The sequence below is a fragment of the Peromyscus eremicus genome, chromosome 7, assembly GCF_949786415.1.
Source record: "Peromyscus eremicus chromosome 7, PerEre_H2_v1, whole genome shotgun sequence".
NCBI classification, from domain to species: Eukaryota; Metazoa; Chordata; class Mammalia; order Rodentia; family Cricetidae; genus Peromyscus; species Peromyscus eremicus.
Window position 1 is genome coordinate 102401137 of NC_081422.1, and position 22152 is coordinate 102423288.

Genomic DNA, 22152 nt, shown 5'->3' on the forward strand with positions numbered 1-22152 from the left:
GGGCCTACTAGGCTGGGCATAGTTGCCCATACCTTTAATCCCAGCACTCAGGAGGCTGAGGCAGGAAAATTGCCAGTTTGAGGCCAGACTGGGCCACACAGCAAGATCCTGGTATATGCGTGTGAAAAGACCTGACCTGAGCTCAGCTCCTAAGAATAGCAGGCAGTGTATTAACAACCAGCAGGACTTGGCAGGGCAGAGGGCTGACACCCATCTGGATCCAGTTCACAGACTGGCAGCACCTGTTCTTCCTCCTCTAATCTCAGAACCTGCACTACTCATCTGTCTACCAACAGTAGGCTCTGGAAGGGTCCGAGATGAACCAAAGCACCAACTCCCACCAGGTAGCCGTGACCCAGGTTCACAGACCACATGCTTCCCTGCTGCAAGACAGGACTGAACCCAAACTGCAGGAGGTGGATATGTGCAAAGGCCCCTTCTCACCCTTGCTGAGCCCTAAGCCAAGACCAGGAGCCATCAATACAGTTACCTAGCCAGGAACAGGGAAGGTTGAAGGCAACTTGATGTCTGAATAGTCCAAGAGTTCTCACAGGCCCATGGTTCAGGAGGTGTATGCACACCTGTGCCTGTGCCAACAGCACACAGTACACAGCTCTGGGCAGCTGCTCTGACACCGCAGAGCCTCCACTGAGGCACTGCCCACCGGGCAGACCCTGCCTGCCCTTTCTGGGATTTCCCAGTTGTAGTCTAGAATCCTACATCTCCACAACCAAGTGACTGGCGGCTCTGTCCCCTGGTGAGCACAGCACCAGCAGGAGCATCTGCTAGTGGTCCCATGGGGTAGGAATCAGACGGCCCTTAGAAGAAGCCAGGATGAGAGCAGGAGTGAAGGTAGGCCTCCAGAAGCAGGGACTTGCTGCCCACCCTGCTACTTAAACAGAACAGTAACAAGGCTGTCTTCTGGGCTTCCCAAAGAGGAGAGATTGTGAAAAATAGAACAGCCACATGGTCTGGGAACACACAGGTAGGGACATCCATGCTTCACAGCAGGAAAAGCCTATATGGCCCCATAAATAAATTAAGGTAGCAATAATCTTAAAAAACATTGCAAAATAGGCATGGTATTTCCGTTGCCTGGGAAGCTAAGACGGGAAGTTTACCAATTTGGGGACAGCCTGGGCTATATAGCAAAATCAAAAACAATTTTTTTTCCAGACAGGGTTTCTCTGTGTAACAGTCCTGGCTGTCCTGGAACTCACTCTGTAGACCAGGTTAGCCTCAAACTCACAGAATCTACCTTCTAGAGTGCTGAGATTAAAGGTATGAGGGACCACTGCTCCACAAAATCACTTCTTTAAAAAAAAGGAGTCACAGGCCAAATAGTTTAGCATCCCTGGGCACCCTCAAAGCATGTGTACACAAGTAAACGTACCCTCCCCATCGTGCACAGTGGTATAGGCCACGGAAGAACTCTGCCCTCAAGGTGTCCACTAAAATCAAGTCATAAAATGGAAAAATATTTATGGATAAACATGATGATAAAAATAGAATTCTAAAGCTGGGCAGAAGCAGGCATGGATCTCTGTGAGTTCAAGGCCAGCCTGGTCTACACAGTGAGTTCTAAGACATCTAGAGCTACACAGAGGGACGCTGCCTCAAAAAAAAAAAAAAAAGGAATTCTAGTTTCCATAAACATTTAGAAATGAATAATATGTTTATTAGTTTGACGCTAGTGATTGTTTCGTGGGTTTTAAACACACACACACACACACACACACACACACACACACACACACACTATAACCTGCTATTTTAAAAACCTGGGCTTGCTGGGCAGTGGTGGCACACACCTTTAATCCCAGCACTTGGGAGACAGAGGCAAGTGGATCTCTGTGAGTTCGAGGCCAGCCTGATCACAAAGAAACCCTGTCTCAAAAAAAAAAAAAAAAAAAAAAGCCGGGCGGTGGTGGCGCACGCCTTTAATCCCAGCACTCGGGAGGCAGAGCCAGGCGGATCTCTGTGAGTTCGAGGCCAGCCTGGGCTACCAAGTGAGTTCCAGGAGAGGCACAAAGCTACACAGAGAAACCCTGTCTCGAAAAACCAAAAAAAAAAAAAAAAAAAAAGAAAAGAAAAGAAAAAAAAAAAAAAAAAAAAGGGCAGGGCCTAGTGGCACTATGGGCCTGGTGGCAGTATAATCTGAATAATCTGAATACTTATGTGGTAGAGGCTGGAACCCCCACCCCCTCCAAGCTCCAGGGTGCTTGGTCTAAATTGAGAGTTCCAGACCAACCTGTCTTACATGGGGAGACCCAGTCTCAAAAACAAAAACAAAAGCAATTTGTCATCTTGAACATTTAAGAAGCATGTAGTTAACTGTTTCAATTACACAATAATAAGAAAAACAGTGTTTCCTCTCCTTTTGTCGATCAGTCTTAACTTGGGTCCTCCTGCCTTTCAGTGTCCCGAATGTTGGGGTTACATTCATGAGCCACCACCCCTAAGGGCTCTGAGGGTTTTTTAAAGTCTGATATTCTGTAGAATGTGAACTCTCACTGTGAGATAAAGAAACCAGAAAGGAATCACATTCAAATGGTCACATCTAACTAACAACAGAACAGGGGCATGGCTTCTATTTGCTTTCAAGTTTCTGCTACTTGTAACTTTTATGGAGATTAAAAATAAATGTATCCAACTGAGGTTTCTATTATGTTAAGTTCAGGCAGGGGTCACAAGTGGCCAGGGCAGAGCAGAGACACAGAGAAATACACATCAGGCCAGATGCTGAGCATGAGGGAGGTCAAGTGCACATGAACCCTTCCCTAGATCCTCAGGAGGAAGAAGCTATCTCTGTCTGGAGAGAGGAACAGAGTCCAGACTGGAGGCACAGGTCTCACAGCAGGGAACAGAGTGAGAAAAGAACCCAAGCCAGGCTGCCCTTCCCCGTCACTGCAGTTTCCAGCCTCTGATCAGGCCCAACTGGGAGGAGCAGGGCTACACACCCAACCATACCTGCTGGTGGCTGCAGGGGGCCCATGGTCAGGAGAGGAAAAGATGCGGTCCAGGTAGTCACTCAGTAGTTTCTCCTGCACAATGCCTGGGTCACAGAGGAGAAGAGAGAAAAGAGGCAGATGGTCAGACCAGCTCTTGGTCCCTGCTGTTCCCACACACAGCTAGTCTTTGGCCAGCCACAAGGGTCAGGAGAGCAACCACACAGGGTGTACAGCTCCATGGGTGCTGGTGAAGAACCTGTCACAGGAACAAGAGGTAGTTTCGCCGGACCTGGCCCATTTGTCCCTTCCTTCTCCTTCCCCCAATACAAAGAGCAGCCTCCCTGCCCTGCCAGCCCTTACCTGTGACCCTGGACTTCTCAGTATCTGAGGTCAGCCTATAGCTCTTTCGGGAAAAAGACATGCCAGCCCCCTTGGATGCCATCTTTCGTCACTCATGGGCAGCCAGTGGTCCTGGAGGCTGAGCCAGATGCAGAGTGTGTCTACTCCAGGCTAGTCAAAGCCCACACAGACCTAAGTCCTGCAATGGTAGGAAGGCTTGGGAGCAGGTGAGACTGAACCATACACATTCACACACATTCTAACCTAGGGCAGGGGTAAGCAAGGGCTCCAGCTTTCCACACAGGAATGTTAGATGGGATCTAGGCTGATGCCAGGAATAAGGTGTCCCACACTATCTCAGTGCCCCATGCAGGACCTAGCAGAGACCAGGTGCAAAGTATGTTTGTTGAACCATAACTAAATGCCTTGGTTCTGGGGAAATCAGATAAACATGTCCAAAGTGAGGTGGCCTGGAGTGAAAACTCCTTTATCCACCCACCTTAGTCATGGAGCCCAGCTCATATCCAGAAAACAAGACCCTATACCATATTCCCTCAAGTATAGACCAGACCAGTCTGGCCACCTGCAGCCACAAGTCCCTCTTACTCCCCAAGAAAGTAAGAGGTAAGTGGAGGTAAGAGATGTCTTATTTAGCTCGGGTTTCCTCTCTTTTCTTATCTCCAGTCTCATTAGCTTTCTTGTTCTCTCTCTCTCTCTCTCTCTCTCTCTCTCTCTCTCTCTCTCTCTCACACACACACACACACACACACACACACACACACACACACAAGCTTCTACTCTATGCAATCACCACCCTAGCCAAGATCACTCCACTGGTCTTCCCGCCACTGTCTTATCCCTTGAGTAACTGAAGCAGCTGCTTCGGAAACTACACTAAGTCCCTGGTGCCTGCCTCACTATAGCGGTGTGCTGCACAACACTGTAGTCAGGAGACAGGAGTGCTTAAGTGTACCAAGTCAAAAACTGAAATTTTCAGTTTCAAGAGTCCGGCGACCACGCGTGACTGTACTAACTGCAAGGCACAGGTGTGCCATCGCCACCGACGCAGAAAGTTGTATTAGCGCCTGTCCGGAGCGTGGCCTTCAGTCACTGCCTGAGCCAGTATTTCTTTTCTGCAGCCCACTCTTCCCGCACCCCAAGGAGGCCCTCAGCTCCTGCCACAAACCCTTGCCTGCCTGCACCACGCCAGGCTCGGGAAGGAGATTCTGCGGCTGTGCCTCCCTACGGAGACCCACGAAGGACATCCACAACGGGTCCCCCTTATATCGGAACAGTTGCAGGACTTATTGGACGCAGTTATGAAGATCTGGAAGGCAGCCTTCCAGACGCCCATTCTGGGTGTCAGGTGTAGAGGATTTAGAGGCGGAACCTGCGCCTGCCCCGGGGCTCCCTTGTCACTCCATTATTGCCCAGCCCTCCCAAGAGATCCAGGCTCGGAACCGAACCGACTAGGTCTGAGTGGCCAAGGACGCCAAGGGCAGCGCATGCTCCCCCAGGTCGCTCCCGCCTGGCCCCGAGCTCTGGAGGACCTGTCAGGCCAGCTACCGCCGGGAGTCCTAGACCGCAGGCCGCGGTACTCCCAGGGGCAAGCGCTGTCGCACTGGAACGGCCCGGGGCCTCGAGGGGAGCCACCGGACCCACCCGGCTCACAGCCAGGCGGCCTCTCACTCACCCCCAGCCTCAGCCTCCGCGACCGGCTCACAACATCCGCCCAGCTTTTCGGCTACGGCACCCGTCCAGGGCCAAACCGCGTGCCCGCTCGCGCGCCGCTCCTCCAGCCGCGCACGCGCATACGCACAGACCTCAACAGGCCCTTGCTGGCAGAAAGCCCTCCCCCGACTCCCACCGAAGTATTCACCTCTGTTTCACCTGCCGGTCCAACTGTTTCCGACCCCCGCCTTCCCTAGCCCAACCGTAGCAGGGGACTATGTTCTAATTGGTCCCTAGGTCACCTGTCTCAATGCCTACCTTGCTTGGAGGCCTGACTCACACGCAGCCTAGGATACCTGAAAAGCCACTTCTGTCAGCAAACTTGCTGTCACACCCGTGCACACTCCCTCCCTGCACCAGATCCAATAGGAGAGTTTGCTCACCTAACTCGGAATGACACTTCCAGTAGGTAGTAGATGTTCCTAGGCTCTGCTGCTGGGGTGTGGGCCGACCAGCCTACAGCTGGGACTCAGCAGATAAGGCAGTTAGAAAGGGGAGAGGCAGTGCTAGGGTTGGGGAACTTATGTTCCTCGCTTACAGGGAGAACTGAGGCCCAGAAAGTATACTACAGGGGCTGGAAAATCCTGGCAGCTCCTGCCAGCAGTGTCTTTGGCATAGAAGTGTCCGTGGTGACGGACGGCACACCTGTGCCTTGTAGTCTAGTAAGGCCACTGTAATCCCTGGACTCTTGAAATGTGGCTAGTGCAATTGAAAATTTCAGTTTTCGACTTTGTAAACTCAATCACCTGTATAGTCTGACCTCTACAGTGAGGCAGGCACCGGGGACTTCCATGCGGTTTCCAGAGCAGCTGCAGCAACAACATGCTACCTCAGGGATAGACAGCAGTAGGAAGACCAATGGAGTGCTCTTGGCTGTGGTGGTGACCGCACAGGGTAGGGGCTCTGCCTCAGGGATGCTACTGTGTCCCCACAGAACCTTCCTAAGCCCTGCCTGCTAAACTGAGGCCTCTGGGGATCTCGCTGCATTAAAAGGGCCCTTGCAGTTGACCCAAGAGCCTGAGGCCTGACCCCACCTAGCAACTGTGGCCTGGTGTCAGTCAAGCCCAAGCAGGTTCAGAGAGGGAGTGTGGGGTCAGAGCCACCCAATCCTGTAGGGACACATTTCACAATTTCCGGGATGGGGCTGTGATGGGTCACAGTGCCACCTCCAGCTATGAGTATCGGGTGTGTCCCACTTTTGCTGCTTCTGACACAGTGTTCGAGGGCCCTTGGTGAGTGTCACCCACCCTGATCCCTATTTGCCTTTCCGACAGTTCACCCCAAGCCCATAGGACTATTCTCTTCAAGAGTTTACTTTTCGGTTGGGCAGGGATCAGTGACCTTGGCCTGCTGAGCAGAGCTGAGAAGGCTTGCGAATTCCAATACACACTGTCTGATCAGGTTTACATTAGAATACATGCTGTAGCACTGAGGCAGTCTTGGGACCACAGAGGCTAACAGACACAGAAGGCATGGCTCCTAACCCTAACCTATCACTATAGCTTAACGTAAGTCTTTATACTGGTGAAAGCCCAGACTTGGGAGTCAGAATGCTGAAGAGAGAGCCTTCCCTAGATAGTGTCTTAGCTCTGAGTCCAAGCATTCTCATCTGAAGGATGCGATGGGGCAAGTGTCAGGGGGCAAACACCATCACCCAAATTCTCCTGGAGCCAATGTATTAGACCTAAGCCCCATGCCAGGCCTATCAGACTAGTAATAAAATCACTGTGTCTGGGCCTGCCTCCCCAACTCAATGGATATGGGGGGATTAGGTTGGCCCTTGAAAATACACACAGGGCCCACACCAAAGACCTTTTATTTGAGCCCCTAAGTGAACAAAACATAGGGTCTGTTAAAATCCGTGTACCAATATGCCAGTCATTTTCCTGAACCCACCCCACAGGGCAGCGCTCACCATTGAATGACTTCCAGCTGCTCCGGGCCACAGAGTTAAAGAACCTCCTGCACACAGCGGTGCCAGGACCGTGGCAGGAGGACGTGGTGGATCCTGAGGAGTGTGCAAGGCGCTGTGAGCCTCTTCTGGACTGTCGGTGAGTGGCTAAGTAGCCTAGATATGGACGAGGGTATGAGAATCTGGGTTGCCAGTTAACCTGCGTCTGCTCCCAGAGCCTTCCACTACAACACGAGTAGCCACCGGTGCCAGCTGCTGCCATGGACTCAGTACTCGCCCCACACACAGCTCCACCATTCAAGTCTGTGTGACCTTTTCCAGAAGAAAGGCAAGTGGGAGTGAGAAGGAACAGGGTGAGTATAAGAGGCATAAGAGGCGTGAATCTTCAGCCCCTGCTGATCTTTCCTCTCTTGCTTCCAGACTATGTACGAACCTGCATTATGGGCAATGGGGTCAGCTACCGGGGCACTGTGGCCAGGACAGCTGATCGCCTGCCCTGCCAAGCCTGGAGCCGCCGGTTCCCCAATGACCACAAGTGAGACAGATACCTTGCCACTAGACCTGAAGCAGAATTCCCCCAGCATACCACATAGTGAGGTTCTCTGCTTACAGGTATACACCCACACCAAAGAATGGCCTGGAAGAGAACTTCTGTCGAAACCCTGATGGGGACTCCAAAGGTCCCTGGTGCTACACAACAAACCGTAGTGTGCGGTTCCAGAGCTGCGGCATCCAGTCCTGCAGGGAGGGTAAGCAGCTAGTGTCAAGACTAGGGACGGAGGGAAGGACAGGCCTGTTCCCACCCAGAAACGCACTGGCCCTATGTTTCCAGCTGTTTGTGTTTGGTGCAATGGCGAGGATTACCGTGGCCAGGTAGATGTTACAGAGTCGGGACGCGAGTGTCAACGCTGGGACCTGCAGCACCCTCACCCACACCCTTTCCATCCTAACAAGTATATGGGCAGAATCCTTACGCTGAGGGTGGGGCTCAGCCCTACTGCGGAGGGGCCTGAGTCCCAGAGTCTTGTTACTACCTTCAGGTTCCTCGACAAAGCTCTGAACGACAACTACTGTCGTAATCCGGATGGATCTGAGCGGCCCTGGTGCTACACCACAGACCCAAACATCAAACGAGAATTCTGCGACCTTCCCAGTTGCGGTAGGCTGCAGGGACAGGGCCTAGGAAGGAACTTGGCAAAAACTGGCAGGCGTGGCTCAACTGGGGGAGGTAGTAGAGAAGTTAGGCATGTGTAGAAAGCAAAGCCTGACACCCTCGACAGGCAAGCGCAGCTCCAATTTCAGCTTTCCTGGGCAGGACCCAACCTGCCACCGACTCTCAGAGGATCCAAGTCACACCGGCGCAACAAGGGCAAAACTTTTAACTGCTTTCGCGGGAAAGGCGAAGATTACCGAGGCACAACCAACACCACCTCCGCGGGTGTGCCCTGCCAGCGGTGGGATGCACAGAGTCCGCACCAGCACCGCTTTGTGCCCGAGAAATATGCTTGCAAGTGAGGTGACAGGCTGGAGCAAGGAGAGTGCGCCTGGGTGGGGGTGGAGCTCTTGGGAAGGTGCGACCTGGGGGTGGAGTCAGCTGTTTCCAGTCTGCTGCCGGTTGGCTGGCGGGCTAGGTGGGACTCCATCTACCATAAGGGAAGTGCTTGCTCAGGGACCTTCGGGAGAATTTCTGCCGGAATCCTGATGGCTCCGAGGCGCCTTGGTGCTTCACCTCTCGACCTGGTTTGCGAGTGGCCTTTTGCTACCAGATCCCACGCTGTACAGAGGAAGTGGTGCCAGAGGGTGAGGCTGGAGCAGGTGGTACAGAGCTGGGACAGGAATCAGGAACCGACCATGGGGCTAACCACTGCCCTTGCACACCCATGGCAGGCTGCTATCACGGTTCAGGTGAACAGTATCGCGGCTTCGTCAGCAAGACCCGCAAGGGCGTTCAGTGCCAGCACTGGTCCTTGGAGACACCACACAAGCCTCAGTGAGTGTGCACCCACAACCCAGATTGGATGCCAACTCTAGGGCAAAATGCCTTGGCTTCTTGTTTGTGAGCCTGAAGAGGATCTGACTGACCTGCTATGGACCACCCCTTAGATTCACACCCACCTCAGCACCGCAGGCCGGGCTGGAGGCAAACTTCTGCCGGAACCCAGATGGGGATAGCCATGGGCCCTGGTGCTATACTTCCGATCCAGCCACCCTGTTTGACTACTGTGCCCTACAACGCTGTGGTGAGTGCTGAAGACTCTTCCCTTGGTTGGGCTTCAGACTTCACCTCCAAAGACAGGCCCCCTTAACCTGAATGAACTTGGTCTTATAGATGATGACCAGCCACCATCCATCCTGGACCCCCCAGGTACAGGCTTGGGCCAGTTGTGGGTACAGCTTTTTTGACCCTGGCCCTCACTGAAAACTTCATCCCGCCCCATCCTCCAGACCAGGTGCAGTTTGAAAAGTGTGGCAAGAGGGTTGATAATATCAACAAACTCCGTGTGGTGGGGGGCCATCCTGGGAGCTCACCATGGACAGTCAGCTTGCGGAACAGGTGAGGCAGAAGTGCTTACCTCAGGAAAGGAGCTGAGGCTGTAAACTCTGTGGTTGTGCCAGCAGGGAATTGGATGCCTGGCCCTGCACCCAGAGGTCCTTGCCAAAATGGCAGGTCTTGTGTGTGTCCCAGGACTCACTGTTGCTTTTCCTAATCTACTCCTCTAGACAGGGCCAGCACTTCTGTGGGGGGTCCCTAGTGATGGAGCAGTGGGTACTGACTGCCCGGCAATGCGTCTGGTCATGGTGAGCCTCCCTTGGGTTTAGAGACTGGGTCTCCCAGCTTACCTTCATCCTACCTCTCCCTGTCACTGTCCCCACCACCCCAGCCACTGTCCCTAGGAAGGCCAACAAGCAAAACCAACTGGGACAGCTGACTAGGAGCAAGAATGGTTTAGCAGAGTCTCTTTCTCCCAGCCATGAACCTCTCACAGGATATGAGGTATGGTTGGGTACCCTCAACCAGAACCCACAGCCTGGAGAGGCAAACCTGCAGAGGGTCCCAGTGGCCAAGACAGTTTGTGGACCTGCAGGCTCCCATCTTGTTCTGCTCAAGCTGGAGAGGTGTGTGGACAAGTTGAGAGGGTATGAGGTGGGGCTGGCCCTGTGGCCATAGGTCCTGAATACCCCCATTCCTGCTAAAGACCTGTGACCCTGAACCATCATGTGGCCCGGATCTGCCTGCCTCCTGAGCAGTATGTGGTACCTCCAGGGACCAAGTGTGAGGTTGCAGGCTGGGGTGAATCCAAAGGTAAGAGCACAGCGCATAGACAGGGATGGTTCCAGGCCGGGCGGCCCTGCACTGGTTTTGGCTCAGGGGTCCTTCCCTTACCATTCTCCTCACTCCAGGTACAAGCAATAACACAGTCCTTCATGTGGCCTCGATGAAGGTCATCTCCAACCAGGAATGCAATGTGAGACACCGAGGACATGTACAAGACAGTGAGATATGCACCGAGGGATTGATGGTCCCTACAGGGGCTTGTGAGGTCAGTGGTGGAGCTCTTGGGCCAGTTTGGGAAGGATTGGGAGCGGGAATGATACTATTTGATTACCAAGGTGGGGGGTGACGGGAGGCTAGTCACTGCCAAGGTCCAGAGCCTTCACCAGTTCTCCTACCTGCCAGGGTGACTACGGGGGACCACTTGCCTGCTATACCCATGACTGCTGGGTCCTAGAGGGACTTATAATCCCTAACAGAGTGTGTGCACGGCCCCAGTGGCCAGCTATCTTCACACGTGTATCTGTGTTTGTGGACTGGATTAACAAGGTCATGCAGCTGGAGTAGACCTGGTTTTGATCCCTTAGTGATGACAAGACTTCTCAAACATAAAGCAACCTTTCTCTCTGTCTGTACAGAGTGCTTCTTAGTCTCGGCTTCTAGGGAATGAGCTGGGGACTCCTTGCAGGAGCCTTGGTGGTTTAAGACCAGCACACACTTGGCCAGGTGCTCTGATCCTGGAACAACTTCAAAGTGTGTGTACTGTGGATGGGCAGGGTGTCACTCAGCTTCCAGAGGCACTTCTGGGAACACAAGGATAGTACAGAGCATTTTCCAACAGATGAGACTGTAGCAGAAAGAGCTATGTTGGTCTGCACCAGTCCCAGTCGGCCAGGACAGATGGGGTAGAGTCTCTCATGGCTCCTGACAGATGACAGAGATGAATCCACTGTGGATATCAAACCCAAGACCAAGGGTTTCTGAACCCCAGGGTGGGGTCTGGGGTTGGGGATGGCTTGGTACAAAGTACCAGCACAAACCAGGCTCTGTGTCCTTATTTATTATGACTACGTAGTCCATATTCCTCTGCCCACTCATCCAGAGTCCAGAGCCCAGGAAACCTCTTGGCTGTTCTGCCAGATCCAAGAGCAAAGTGCGAAACGGACTGGCTAGTCACGCAGAGGGTGGAGCTTCAGCTGCCCAAATGTGTGTGCAGCCAGAGCACAGTGTTCATGAAGCTGTCCGACTCCACCTCCACCTCTGACAGCGCGTGCGTGCTTTTGGGATAGAGCAGGAGCCTGTGTGAGCAGCAACACATGAGATTGGAGGATCCTGTCCTGCTTACCTGCCACGGGCTGCCAGGACTATCCTCTGACACTCACCGAACAGGCACATTCCGGGCCTTGAGGGCACGGTAATACTCCATACCCTGCTTGAAGGGTACACGCCGGTCCTCTTGGCCCAGCATCAGTAACACTGGTGTCTTTACCTAGGTTTTTGGGGAGCAAGGAGCTATGGTGAGCTGAGCTCTGGATGGCTAGGTGGCATACACACAAGGATACCTGGGTACCTGAGGGATGTACTTGATGGGTGATTTATCCAGCATCTCCTCCCACACATTCAGGTCTGGCAGGCAGTCACTGCTATACCGGAAGCCAGCCTCCACCACACACCTATAAAAGACCAAGCTGATGCAGACTGCAGGATCTCCACGGGAATTTGGGGTAGAAGGAAGGACAGGGACCTTTTTTTTTTTTTAGTTTTTTCGAGACAGGGTCTCTCTGTGTAGCTTTGCGCCTTTCCTGGAACTCACTTTGAAGACCGGGCTGGCCTTGAACTTACAGAGATCCACCTGCCTCTGCCTCCCGAGTGCTGGGATTAAAGGCGTGCGCCACCACCGCCCTGCAGACAGGGACCTTTGATGCACACTCACCAATCAGGGATGTCAGTGGAGCCCATCATGGAAGCAATGTTGATCACAGGGTTCCGGGCTATACAGGCACTGTAGGTGTCTGGGTACTGACCAATCAGGTGGCAGGAGAGGAAACCACCATGGGAACCACCCATAAGGGCCACACGGCTTGCGTCAAAATGCTCCTCCTGAAGCACCTGCTCCACTGCAAACTAAAGGGTAGGCAGAGTGTACTGCAGCTAGCTTCCTGTCGGCTGACTAGAGCCATGGATCCACCCTCCCTGTGCAGGAGCCCCAGCACCCTGCTACCTGGACATCCTTCACATCCTGGTGGCCCACATTGCCTGGGAGAGAAAGGATGTTGTCTTGGCCAAAGCCAGTGGAGCCACGATAGTTCACTAAAAGTGGGAGACAAGATAGTTTTCTCAGCCCTCTGGACCCCAATTCATCTATCTGTGAAGTAGGTCCTGGGACCAGCTGCATCACAGGCTGTCAAGGGGAAGTAGTCAAGAGATAAGAGGTTGCTACTCAGAGTCCACAGCATCCTTTCCACGGAAGCATCAAGTTAATCCACATGATCACCACGTTATGGAGCCAGAGCCTGGGTCATGGCAATTTCTAGTGGTGGTTTCTTTTTTATTTTTTTGAGACAGGGTTTCTTTGTGTGGCCCTGGCTGTCTTGGATCTCCCTCTGTAGTCCAGGCTGGCCTCAAACTCAGAGATCTGTCTGCCTCTGCCTCCCGAGTGCTGGAATTAAAGGTGTGCCCCACCACACCCAGCCCTAGTAGTGGTTTCTAAAGAAAGAGCTATAGAAAAGCCTGAGGACGAGTGACTCCCCAGCCACGGGCGTGTGCGTCACAGGACCCGAGTGACACCGCAGGTCCTCTCTTACCCAGCAGCACTGCAAAGCCCATCTTGCAAAGCATGGCTGGGAAGAGCATCCAGGCAGCGACAAAGGACGAATGGGGTCCCCCTGCGACAGGAAAAAGAGGATGAACGGGCCAGCTAGGAGGGGTGGGAGGAAGGCAAGGGCTTTTAGGTAGATACCTACCGTGGGGCATGACTACCATGGGCACCTGGGTCTTATCTGGAGGGTTGCTGGGCTGCAAAAGGATTGCCTCAAAGTCAAGGTCAGCTGCAGGGAGAAAGCAGTAATCAGCAAGACCAGGGCTACTTCACAAGAGCTTCCCCAGCCAAGGCCCCATCTGGAGCTATGGCATGAGTCTGATCAAGAGAAACAGGCCTGGCCAAGGTAGCTCATACCATGACACATGGACCCCCTAAGGCTTGTGATCTTTCTGCCTAGTCAGAGACCCCAATGTCTGAAAAGAGCATTCTGATATAGTCACATAAGCCTTGTATGTGGCCTATTTTCTTTGGGTCTTAGTTTTCTCACCAAAGAGAATATGCCTTGGCAGGACCCAGTGCTGATTACCACAGCAGGTACTCAGATCTCTGGATGCTACTCCCCATGACCATAAAAACAGAAACATTTTGAAGGAAATCCTAGAAACCCTGAGCTTGGAAGGATCACCACACATGCTGTGTGCTGGGGATCTGGAGAAGGTGTTAAATCTGCTGTTGGCCCAGCTCACCATATTGCACATTCTCTTGGTCTGGAGGTGGATGTAGCACACGGATGCCCCAATGGATGTCAGGTATAGGTTCAGCCTCCTCCAGGGACACCCATGACACGGACTGCTCTTTCCCAGCAGGAGGCAGGAACCCAACTTTCTGCCAAGGGGAAGGAAAATGTCACAGGTGGCCAGGTTTCAGGAAGCCATCTCTAAAGGGCACAGCATAGCTTCTTGTGAGTGGTATATGCCAGTATACATCCACATATTAACCACTCCCAACCACTACCACGTTTCTTGGCTTCTAGGTTCTTCTGTCTCCCTGTACTCTAATACCACAGGACTGGGCACTTCTGTGGGCACATTGTTCAGGACAGCACAAATGCTAGCCCCTTGTTCCTACTCACAAGTGCCATGCCCAGTGAATCATAGGACTAGGCTGGATCCAAGTCTCTGCCCTTCTACCTGCTGACCAGCCATGTTCTGCCTTTGGGCTCAATTCTATTATCCCGGAAGCTCGTAACTCCTGCCTTCTAGCCTGGGACTCACCAATACTCACCAGGCTCGGGGGCAGGTTGGGCGTGGAGAACTGTGCCACCATAAGGTCTTGGTCAATTGTAAGCAGCTTCCAGCTTCCACCTGAGCCCCCTAGAGGAAGCAGATGATAGTAAGTGCCTGGTGGGGACCACCACTTTTGTGCCTTTAACCCTGAGATGTACCTCTTATGAACACTTAACTGCACATGTCCTGGGTAAGCCTCCTGTTCAATCCCTTGTTTATCTGACAGACACTGGCTATGCTCAGGAACTGCCAGACCTAGGGACACAGAAAGCTACCATGGTACTCTACCTACTCCAATGGCTGCAGTGTAAAAAGGATGGCAGCCTAGCCCAAAACACGGGGTCGAAGAAAGGGGACTGGAGGCCTGGAGAGATGGCTCAGCCATTAAAGGCTAGGCTCACAACCAAAACTATAAGAAAGGGGACTGGATAGTGGAATCTAAGGTTTATTCATTCACTTACTTATTTATGTATATTAAGCAATGAGCTATGTCCCGACCCAGAGATACAGAATTAGAACAAAATTTTGGCATCTGTGGTGGTTTGAATGAAAATGACCTCCATAGGTTCACAAGGAGTAGCACTATTGGGAGGTGTGGCCTTGCTGGAGGAAGTGTGTCACTGGGGTAGGCTTTGAGGTTTCAGAAGCTCAAGCCAGGCCCAGTGTCTCTGCCTGCTGATCCAGATGTGGAACTCTGGGCTCCTTCTCCAGCACCATGTCTGCCTGACTGCTGCCATGCTCCTCACCATGACGACAATGGACTAAACCTCTAAACTGTAAGCCAGCTCCAATTAGATGCTTTCCTCACCACCGTGGTCGTGGTGTCTCTCCACAGCAATAGAAACCCTGACTGAGACAGCATCTTTCTGGGGGAGGATGTAGAGTCAGAGCAGGCCAGGCACTCAAAGGCCGTCTCAGAGGCAGACAATAGGCTTACTTGTGGAAGGCTAGGGAATCAGTCCAACAGAGGTTTCTCCAAGGTCTGGGAAGGAGGTGGATGACTGCTGACAGCTTGGCAGGAAAGGTCTGCAGACTCTGGGGTGGGGCGGGGCTATGGGGCCAGGGCTTAGGGAGGCGAGTGCAAAAGGGCAGCAGAGTAAAGGCGGCAGTGTGTCGCTCAGATCCTGAAGGCCGTGGAACAGTCAGTGTTAAGAATGACTGAGCGGGGCTGGAGGGATGGCTCAGAGGTTAAGAGCACTGGCTGCTCTTCCTGAGGACCTGAGTTCAATTCCCAGCAACCACAGGGTGGCTCACAACCATCTGTAATTTGATCTGGTGTGTAGGCAGAATACTGTATACATAATAAATAAATAAATCTTTTTTTTTTTTTTCAAGAATGACTGAGAGTACCCCTGCTGCCTCATGTCAAGCTCTAGCTCCAGCCCTCACATGGCTGCCTATCCACCACCCTGCCCTCACCCCCTCTGCAGAAGTCCTGCTCACCAGCTGTCAGGGAGGTGACACTGCCCGTCTGGGTGTCCACAGCAAACAGGTCCTTAAACAGAGGGGAGACCACATGTAGTACCACACCCAACAGCCCTATGGGTGCTATCCCTATTTCTTTCTACAATCTTAGGGACACTTTGGCCTATGGTGATGGCTACTGGATCCAGGTTCAAATCTCAGTTCCTTCATAACTTTCTGGATATTCCCAGGCAAGGTACAGGAAGCCACTGAGCCCCACTTGAGGATGTAAGAACAAATGACATCACACCCAAAAGACCGTGGCACACTATGGGTACTCTCAGTCATCCTTCAAGAAGAACTCATCTAGTCTCCATCAACTGGCCTTATAGTGTTTAGGGACCCATCTCAGACAGGCCCAGGTTTTCCACCTGGAAAACAGGCCTAGGGGTCTGCTGTGGGGCACCATGACATCTGATCCCCTCAAGGAAAAGCAAGTCCAGCAGAAGGTTGAAAAGGCTGGAAGGGGCCAGTAAGACTTCGGGGCTGGGCATTCCTCTAGGCACATATATCCACTCTGCCCCGGGTCCTGGGCTCCTTGGCAGAAATCATAGAGCAAATGTCGGTGTTCCCTCGATATAATCGGGGTTCTTACCTGCCGGCTGCGCTGTGCTGAGTCAAAGACCACTCTCTGGCTGTCAGCTGACCAGCAGCCCAGAGGCAGAAGACTGCAGTAGATCCCAGAGAAGTTCTCTGTAAAGACAGGAGGGCTTGGGTTGCATCTAAGAGTGGAGGTTTGGGGGTCAAGACTATGACGTTGGGGAATCCACACAGGACCCTAAAATCTGTGGTAGAACGAGTCCCATACATGAGGGCACCCTTACAATGAGGAGTTTACCAAGTAGGAGGTGGAAGGGGAAGCGGGAGGGACTTCTGAGGACCTGAAGAGGCAGAGCTGCCCAAGCCTCTGAGGCAAACATGGATGTTTTCCTATGAGTTGTTCTCTTTCGGGCTCTGGCAGCATTAAGTGCCTTAACATTAAGATTACATGTGTTTGTCCACTGGAGTGCTGAGCATAGATAGAATCTTGATAAGCCCTGTCCTTCACTATCTTCTTCTTCAGAAGGTAGAGATAACCACAAGTGAAGAAACAGAAGCCCATGGAGGCCAGGGCACTATCCAAGGATAGATAATGGGTAGAACTGAGATTCAGACTAGGTCTCTAGTATTGTGTCCTTGCAAACTAAAGAAGACATGTGCTAAGGATAAAATATAGGGTTTGCACATGCTAGCCATGTACTTTACCACTGGGCTATATTCCCTCTGTATTCCTGCAACTTTGTCTACTGGACTCTTGGAACTTTCTGGGTGACTTTCATCCCCATATCCTTGGGATGGCCTAGGATTGCAAGCAGAGCTGTAAATACCTGATGTCAAACCTCTTAGCCAAGAGCCACCTTTCCAGAGGAGCAGCTGACTTAGCCTGGACAAAGGTTGCTGGGGTGGGGTGGAATACAGAGCAACACAGAAAACCCTCAGACCCAGTGCTTCTCAGGCAGAACATGCTAAACTAGTATACTTCCTGAGACTCATCCCAAGTCAACTTGGGCTGCTAGGATCTCAGTTTTGGTCTAGCCAACAACTTTCTATTAGACTATTACCCACAGGAGTATCTTCTATCCCTGTGGGGGTTGGGCACAGGGCTGGACCAGCAAGGAGGATGAGGAACAGATAGCAGAACTGTAGGCTCTATTGATTTCCCCTGCCAGGCACCTCTCACCTCCTAGCTGCCGAGGTACAATGTCCACCACCACTGAAGTCATCTTGGTGTACCAGTCATACTGCAAGAGAACACAGTGGTCAAACCCACCAGAGCATGGATCTCAGGGCACAGAGCTCTGTATCTATCCCTTGCAATGGCAACTCTGGACAGCCTTGGGGAAAGGTGGGACTGATATATTTCCTTTATGGTATCCCGGACCAGATATCCACAAGGGTCTCAGACAGGCATGTACCTTGGGCTTCTACCAGACACTCAGAGCTCTCCTTGGGCAGGGGCTGGGACTGTGTAACTCCCCACTATATCCTAGCTCCTTGTAGAGCCTGGCTCCTTGTGGATGGGAACTAAGAGACAAACATCTCTGTAGTTGGAGGATGCTCTTGAGGTGGTGAGCCCTCAGAGTACTCAATCCTCAAGGTCCTACCTTGAAAGGTCAGGCCACTAATACAGTAAGGGTAGGAGAAGACCCGAGGGGGAGATGATGCTGATCCTTTAGCTCTTATCCCCAGGGCAGAAGCTAACCATCCTTCTACCCCCATCCGCCTCCAGCTCACCAGGCAGAGCTGGCTACACTGATGATGAGGGCCTAGAGATGGGTACCGCAGGTAGACGATGCGACACTGGTCTGGGCTCAGGCGAGGAGAACAAACAGCCAGGGAGTCATCCGAGAGTAGTTCTAGGCCATACAGAAATATGAGTGTCACGTAGACAGGGAAAGGCAATGTATGTCGGGAAAGCACATGTGGTTACCAGTCACTCACCACACTTTCCCCCGCTCAGGTCCACGTAGTATAGGGCTGATCTGGAATGGTCAGAAAGACACTCAGCTCCAGGGTCAGACGGACTGCAGGGCCCTCTGCCCTGCCCCATCTCCTCACCTGCGATTGGAGCAGAAGCGGATACCTAGCCGGTAGGGTTCATGCCACCAGCCCACAAACACTACACCTGTGTCTCCAGGGGCCCAGAAAGCCTGAAAACAAGACCACAGGGAGGTATAAGCAAGAGGTACCTGCTCAAGCAGGAAACCCCAACTACATGAGGGGTGCAGGCTAAGCTACTGCTGACCTGTCCAGGGGACACATTTTCAGGGACGCCCTCGAGCACTGAGATGTTGCCACTCTCGATGTCCAGCACGCAGAGAACAGGGATGCTTTTGGAAACCATGGTTTCTCCCCAGTCTTCATAAAACACAAACTGATCCCCCTGAGAACAGAGGACACTCGATGCCCAGAGTGTCTACAGAACCCTGCCCTGCCTCCTGGAAGCTAGCGCCTCCCCAGGTTCATCAGGTGTAGCTCGGGGAGGACACTGAGTTACAGGGTAGCCTGGCAGGGCCTTCATGGCCTGGCCACACCACAGCACCTTGATGGCCTGGTCTGGCTTCTTCGGCCTGGCCATCTCATCATCGCTGGCACTGACATCCAAGGCTTTGGTTTGAAAGAAGGATTCAGCCTTGGGGCGCTTCTTCTCCGCCACATACAACAAGTGTGTCTCTGAGTATGACCAGGAAAGGCAGCCAAAGCAGTCTGGATGCAGGGAGGGATGGTTAGGGGGAGCCCAACACTATGGTTGACCCATCTTGCCACCCTGCCTGCTTACCAGCCAGGTGCCTCACCATCCTCATAAACAGGCCCGTGTTTCTCCAGTGCTGACAGGTTGAAGCTCTTGAGCTTCCGGTTCTTCTCCCAGACCTGAGGACACCCGGGCATCAGGCTGTCTGCCCCTCAACAGAGCCTTAGCTGTGGGGCTAAGTCGCCTATAGCCTGCCACCTTATCCCTTGCAAACTCACCTCCAGGAACTGTTTTTCCTCCCCTGACACTGGGCCCCCAGCCTTGCGCAGTACAGCTTTCATGGTGCCCGAAGGAGACTCTCTGCTCAGCAGCCTGAGTACAGGGTTGTAGGTCAGGATTAAGCCAAACCCTAGCACAGCCCTGTGCTGCCCCTTTTCTGGTCACAACCGCTTAGGTGAGACTCTCTCTCCTTCCTTTCTTTCTAAGCCTTAAATCAGTCTTAAAAGCTCAGAGGAGGCAGCACAGGAGACTATCTCCCAGCTAACTCCTTGATAAGACTCTTGAGGCTCTGATCCCATAACAGCCCATGAAGCACTTCCAGCCTCAAGCTAGCTGGCCTTATCTCTCTTCCTTAGGTTAGTGACTTGACTCTCTCCAGATTACCAGGACCTAGTTTGGAAGAAGCTTCTAGTTGTTATCAGGCCATATCTCCAGAGACCAAACAAGCTCTCAAGGAACAGGGATCTGGTTCTTCTTTGAAGAAGAACTGAAGCTGCCCAAAGTTGTCCCTGAAGGGGACAGGTAAAGAGCTCTACGTCCTAAGGACACATGGTGAGCATTCATGAAAGGTTGGCATGGCAGGTGGCTGTGGTCTTGTCTCCAAACGCCTTCTCTCACACTTACTCCCCCCGGGTCTCCACACTGTTGCCTGCAGGCCCAGCAAACACCACCGAGTCTCCATCATGGAACACTAGATATTGGCGGCAGAATCGGATGTTCTCCATTCGTTCCAAGTCCCTCTGAGTCCATTCTGCAAGGGAGGCATGAGGGTGCTCAACTTGTCTGGGCCAGTTTGGGTCACTGCCCACCAATCAAGGCCTACCTTTCCCTAGTAAAGCCTGGGCAACTCTTCACTTGACATAACCTAAGCCTAGGCTTCCAGAGCCTGGGCTGACAGCCACTTGGAGAGAACCCACGGACCAACCGTGTCATTTTAAGGGCAGCATAACATGTGTTCAGGCTGGAGAGCCCTGCGAGGTCCACACTTTGCACCCAAGTCTGAATTTCACTCCCACACCTTCAACTGATTCACGGGCATTACTAACCAGTAAGGCCAGTACAGCCCCCTAAAACACCTGTGCGCAGGAACTACGGCCGGGTTTCCTGCCCGTACTGGTGTGTACCGTCAAGCAGCGAGCCCTCCACATTCCCCACCTCGCCATCTGGGCGCACTGCCCGTCGCCACCCACTTCCCTCGGTCTACACACCAGTGTGCACCGTCCGATAGAGGCCCCCATACTGCGTGGTGACCTCCGGGCCCAGGCAGGCGGCGCTCAGGGTAGGCTGGCGGCTAAGGCCCCGGTACAGCGCTGCCGCCTCCTGGGGCTCACTCAGCAGCACCTGCGCAGGGGACACACCAGGGTCAGGCTCAGCCCGGGCTACGGAGGCCACGGGGGCCGCGGGCCGAGCCCTCACCTGACGCTCCATAGTCCTTCCTTTCAGGAGCAGCTAAAGCCCGGAAGTGAGTCTTAGGGGGCGGGGCCTAGGGCGGCCCCCAGTTTCCGCTATACCCGGAGGCGACCTGGGACAGGCAGGGCCCTGTACAAGCTTGGGCCAGTCGGCAGGGGGCGGGGCCTACGAAGGAGCCGCCCCGAGGGGCGGGGCGGTGAACTAGTGAAAATAGACTAGGGAAACGGAGGCGGAACCTGTGAGTCGAGACCGGGGCATTTTAGAGAAGGGGAGCAGTGGGTATCCGAGAAGTGAGGCAGCGGAATACAGAGCTGATGTTCGGGGATAGGCGAGGTCTGGGAGGAGCGAAGGAAGACTGATTGTGAGCTGAAAGCGGCAAGGTCTGAGAGCAAGCTCTGAGCATTCGAAGGGCGGGGCTTCAGAGGAACACCAATGATTCCTTAAGGATGAGAGTAAGGGTGGGAACCGAACACTGAGACTAGCGGGTCCGTGAAACCCGTAACGTTGCGGGGCAGGGCATCCACACGGACTTCTTTTAGATCTGGGGCCGATTATGAGGTCTCTCTCCCCATCTACTGTAAGCCAGACAGATAGGAGGAGAAAACGCAGGTTCCTGGGCGGAGCCCTGGAGCGCCTGGCAAAGAAGGGCGAGGTTGAACTCTCAGGGTGTTGCCCCGGCTTATCGATGACCAGACTTGCCCTAAAGTTATCTGTTTCCACAGCCTTAACCCGCCCTTCTCAGTGGCTCATTGCTGCGAATCGTGAGCATATTGGGTCTCAGGCGACCCCAAGAGCAGAGGTCCTGGTGGGGTCAGACTACACCGAAGAGCAGCGAGCATGCTGTGGAAAGAAGAGCCTAGGCAGACACAGGACTAGGTTGACTTAGGTGACAACAGAGAGCAAGAGCAGTTGGCCAACAGTAGGTCTCTCCCCTCCTCCATACAGCTTGAGCCTGGCTGGTCTTTCAAACCAGCTCCGGGTCCCCTTGAATGAGTGCTTTCCTTCTTACCCAAAGCAAAATTGATACTTTTTTTTTAAAGATTTATTTATTTTATTATGTATACAGCATGTATGCCTGCAGGCCAGAAGAGGGCACCAGATCTCGTTATAGATGGTTGTGAGCCACCATGTGGTTGCTGGGAATTGAACTCAGGACCTCTGGAAGAGCAGTCAGTGCTCTTAACCTCTGAGCCATCTCTCCAGCCCATAAAATTGATATTCTTTTTGTTTTATCTCTGTTTCTTATTTTCTAGTGATGCTTGAATTATATTTAGTTTCTCTACATAGTCCTGGCCTCGAACTCACAGAGACCCACCTGCCTCTGCATCCCAAGTGCTGAGATTAAAGGTGTGCGCCACCACATTCAGCTTGAACTATTCTTGATTATATGGGGAACTAAGGTCTCTCAGCTATGAAAAAATTCTGAGGTTGGAACAAGGCAGGCAGATGTAAAGCTTGCTTAGGAGCACCAGGGGGCAGCACTTGCTTATCTAGGTCCTGAGAAGCAGGATCC

The 22152-nt window shown here is 52.9% G+C and overlaps 3 protein-coding genes across 3 annotated transcripts in view; 1 reads left to right on the forward strand and 2 right to left on the reverse strand.

Moving 5' to 3' along the window:
- Rnf123 (ring finger protein 123) overlaps positions 1 to 5081 on the reverse strand; it is a 29658-nt gene extending 24577 nt beyond the window's left edge. Inside the window, exons 1-3 of the mRNA XM_059268633.1 lie at positions 4984 to 5081; positions 3312 to 3489; positions 2971 to 3055 (exon numbers count right to left, since the gene is read on the reverse strand). Of these exons, the coding sequence (XP_059124616.1) occupies positions 2971 to 3055; positions 3312 to 3393 (167 nt within the window). The 5' untranslated portion in view covers positions 3394 to 3489; positions 4984 to 5081. The remainder of the gene's footprint in view (positions 1 to 2970; positions 3056 to 3311; positions 3490 to 4983) is intronic.
- Positions 5082 to 6159: 1078 nt separating this feature from the next.
- Mst1 (macrophage stimulating 1) lies at positions 6160 to 10838 on the forward strand. Its single transcript, XM_059268634.1, is given in 18 exon segments — positions 6160 to 6253; positions 6925 to 7072; positions 7149 to 7261; positions 7354 to 7468; positions 7546 to 7682; positions 7766 to 7886; positions 7974 to 8092; positions 8249 to 8444; positions 8603 to 8733; positions 8821 to 8923; positions 9037 to 9173; positions 9263 to 9298; positions 9379 to 9487; positions 9655 to 9732; positions 9904 to 10050; positions 10131 to 10237; positions 10336 to 10475; positions 10613 to 10838. Coding segments are annotated over 18 exon segments (2193 nt in total). The 3' UTR covers positions 10775 to 10838.
- Positions 10839 to 11252: 414 nt separating this feature from the next.
- On the reverse strand, positions 11253 to 20753 carry Apeh (acylaminoacyl-peptide hydrolase). Its single transcript, XM_059268629.1, has 22 exons — positions 20646 to 20753; positions 20438 to 20570; positions 19854 to 19980; positions 19229 to 19322; positions 19054 to 19129; positions 18801 to 18964; positions 18504 to 18641; positions 18317 to 18408; positions 18200 to 18240; positions 17993 to 18114; positions 17439 to 17499; positions 16314 to 16411; positions 15698 to 15749; positions 14253 to 14341; positions 13715 to 13853; positions 13171 to 13254; positions 13012 to 13092; positions 12429 to 12517; positions 12141 to 12331; positions 11778 to 11880; positions 11590 to 11696; positions 11253 to 11505 (listed from the first exon to the last, which is right to left on the reverse strand). The coding sequence occupies exons 1-22, from the start codon at positions 20655 to 20657 to the stop codon at positions 11400 to 11402; spliced, it is 2199 nt and encodes a 732-aa protein (XP_059124612.1). The 5' UTR covers positions 20658 to 20753; the 3' UTR covers positions 11253 to 11399.
- Positions 20754 to 22152: the final 1399 nt, after the last annotated feature.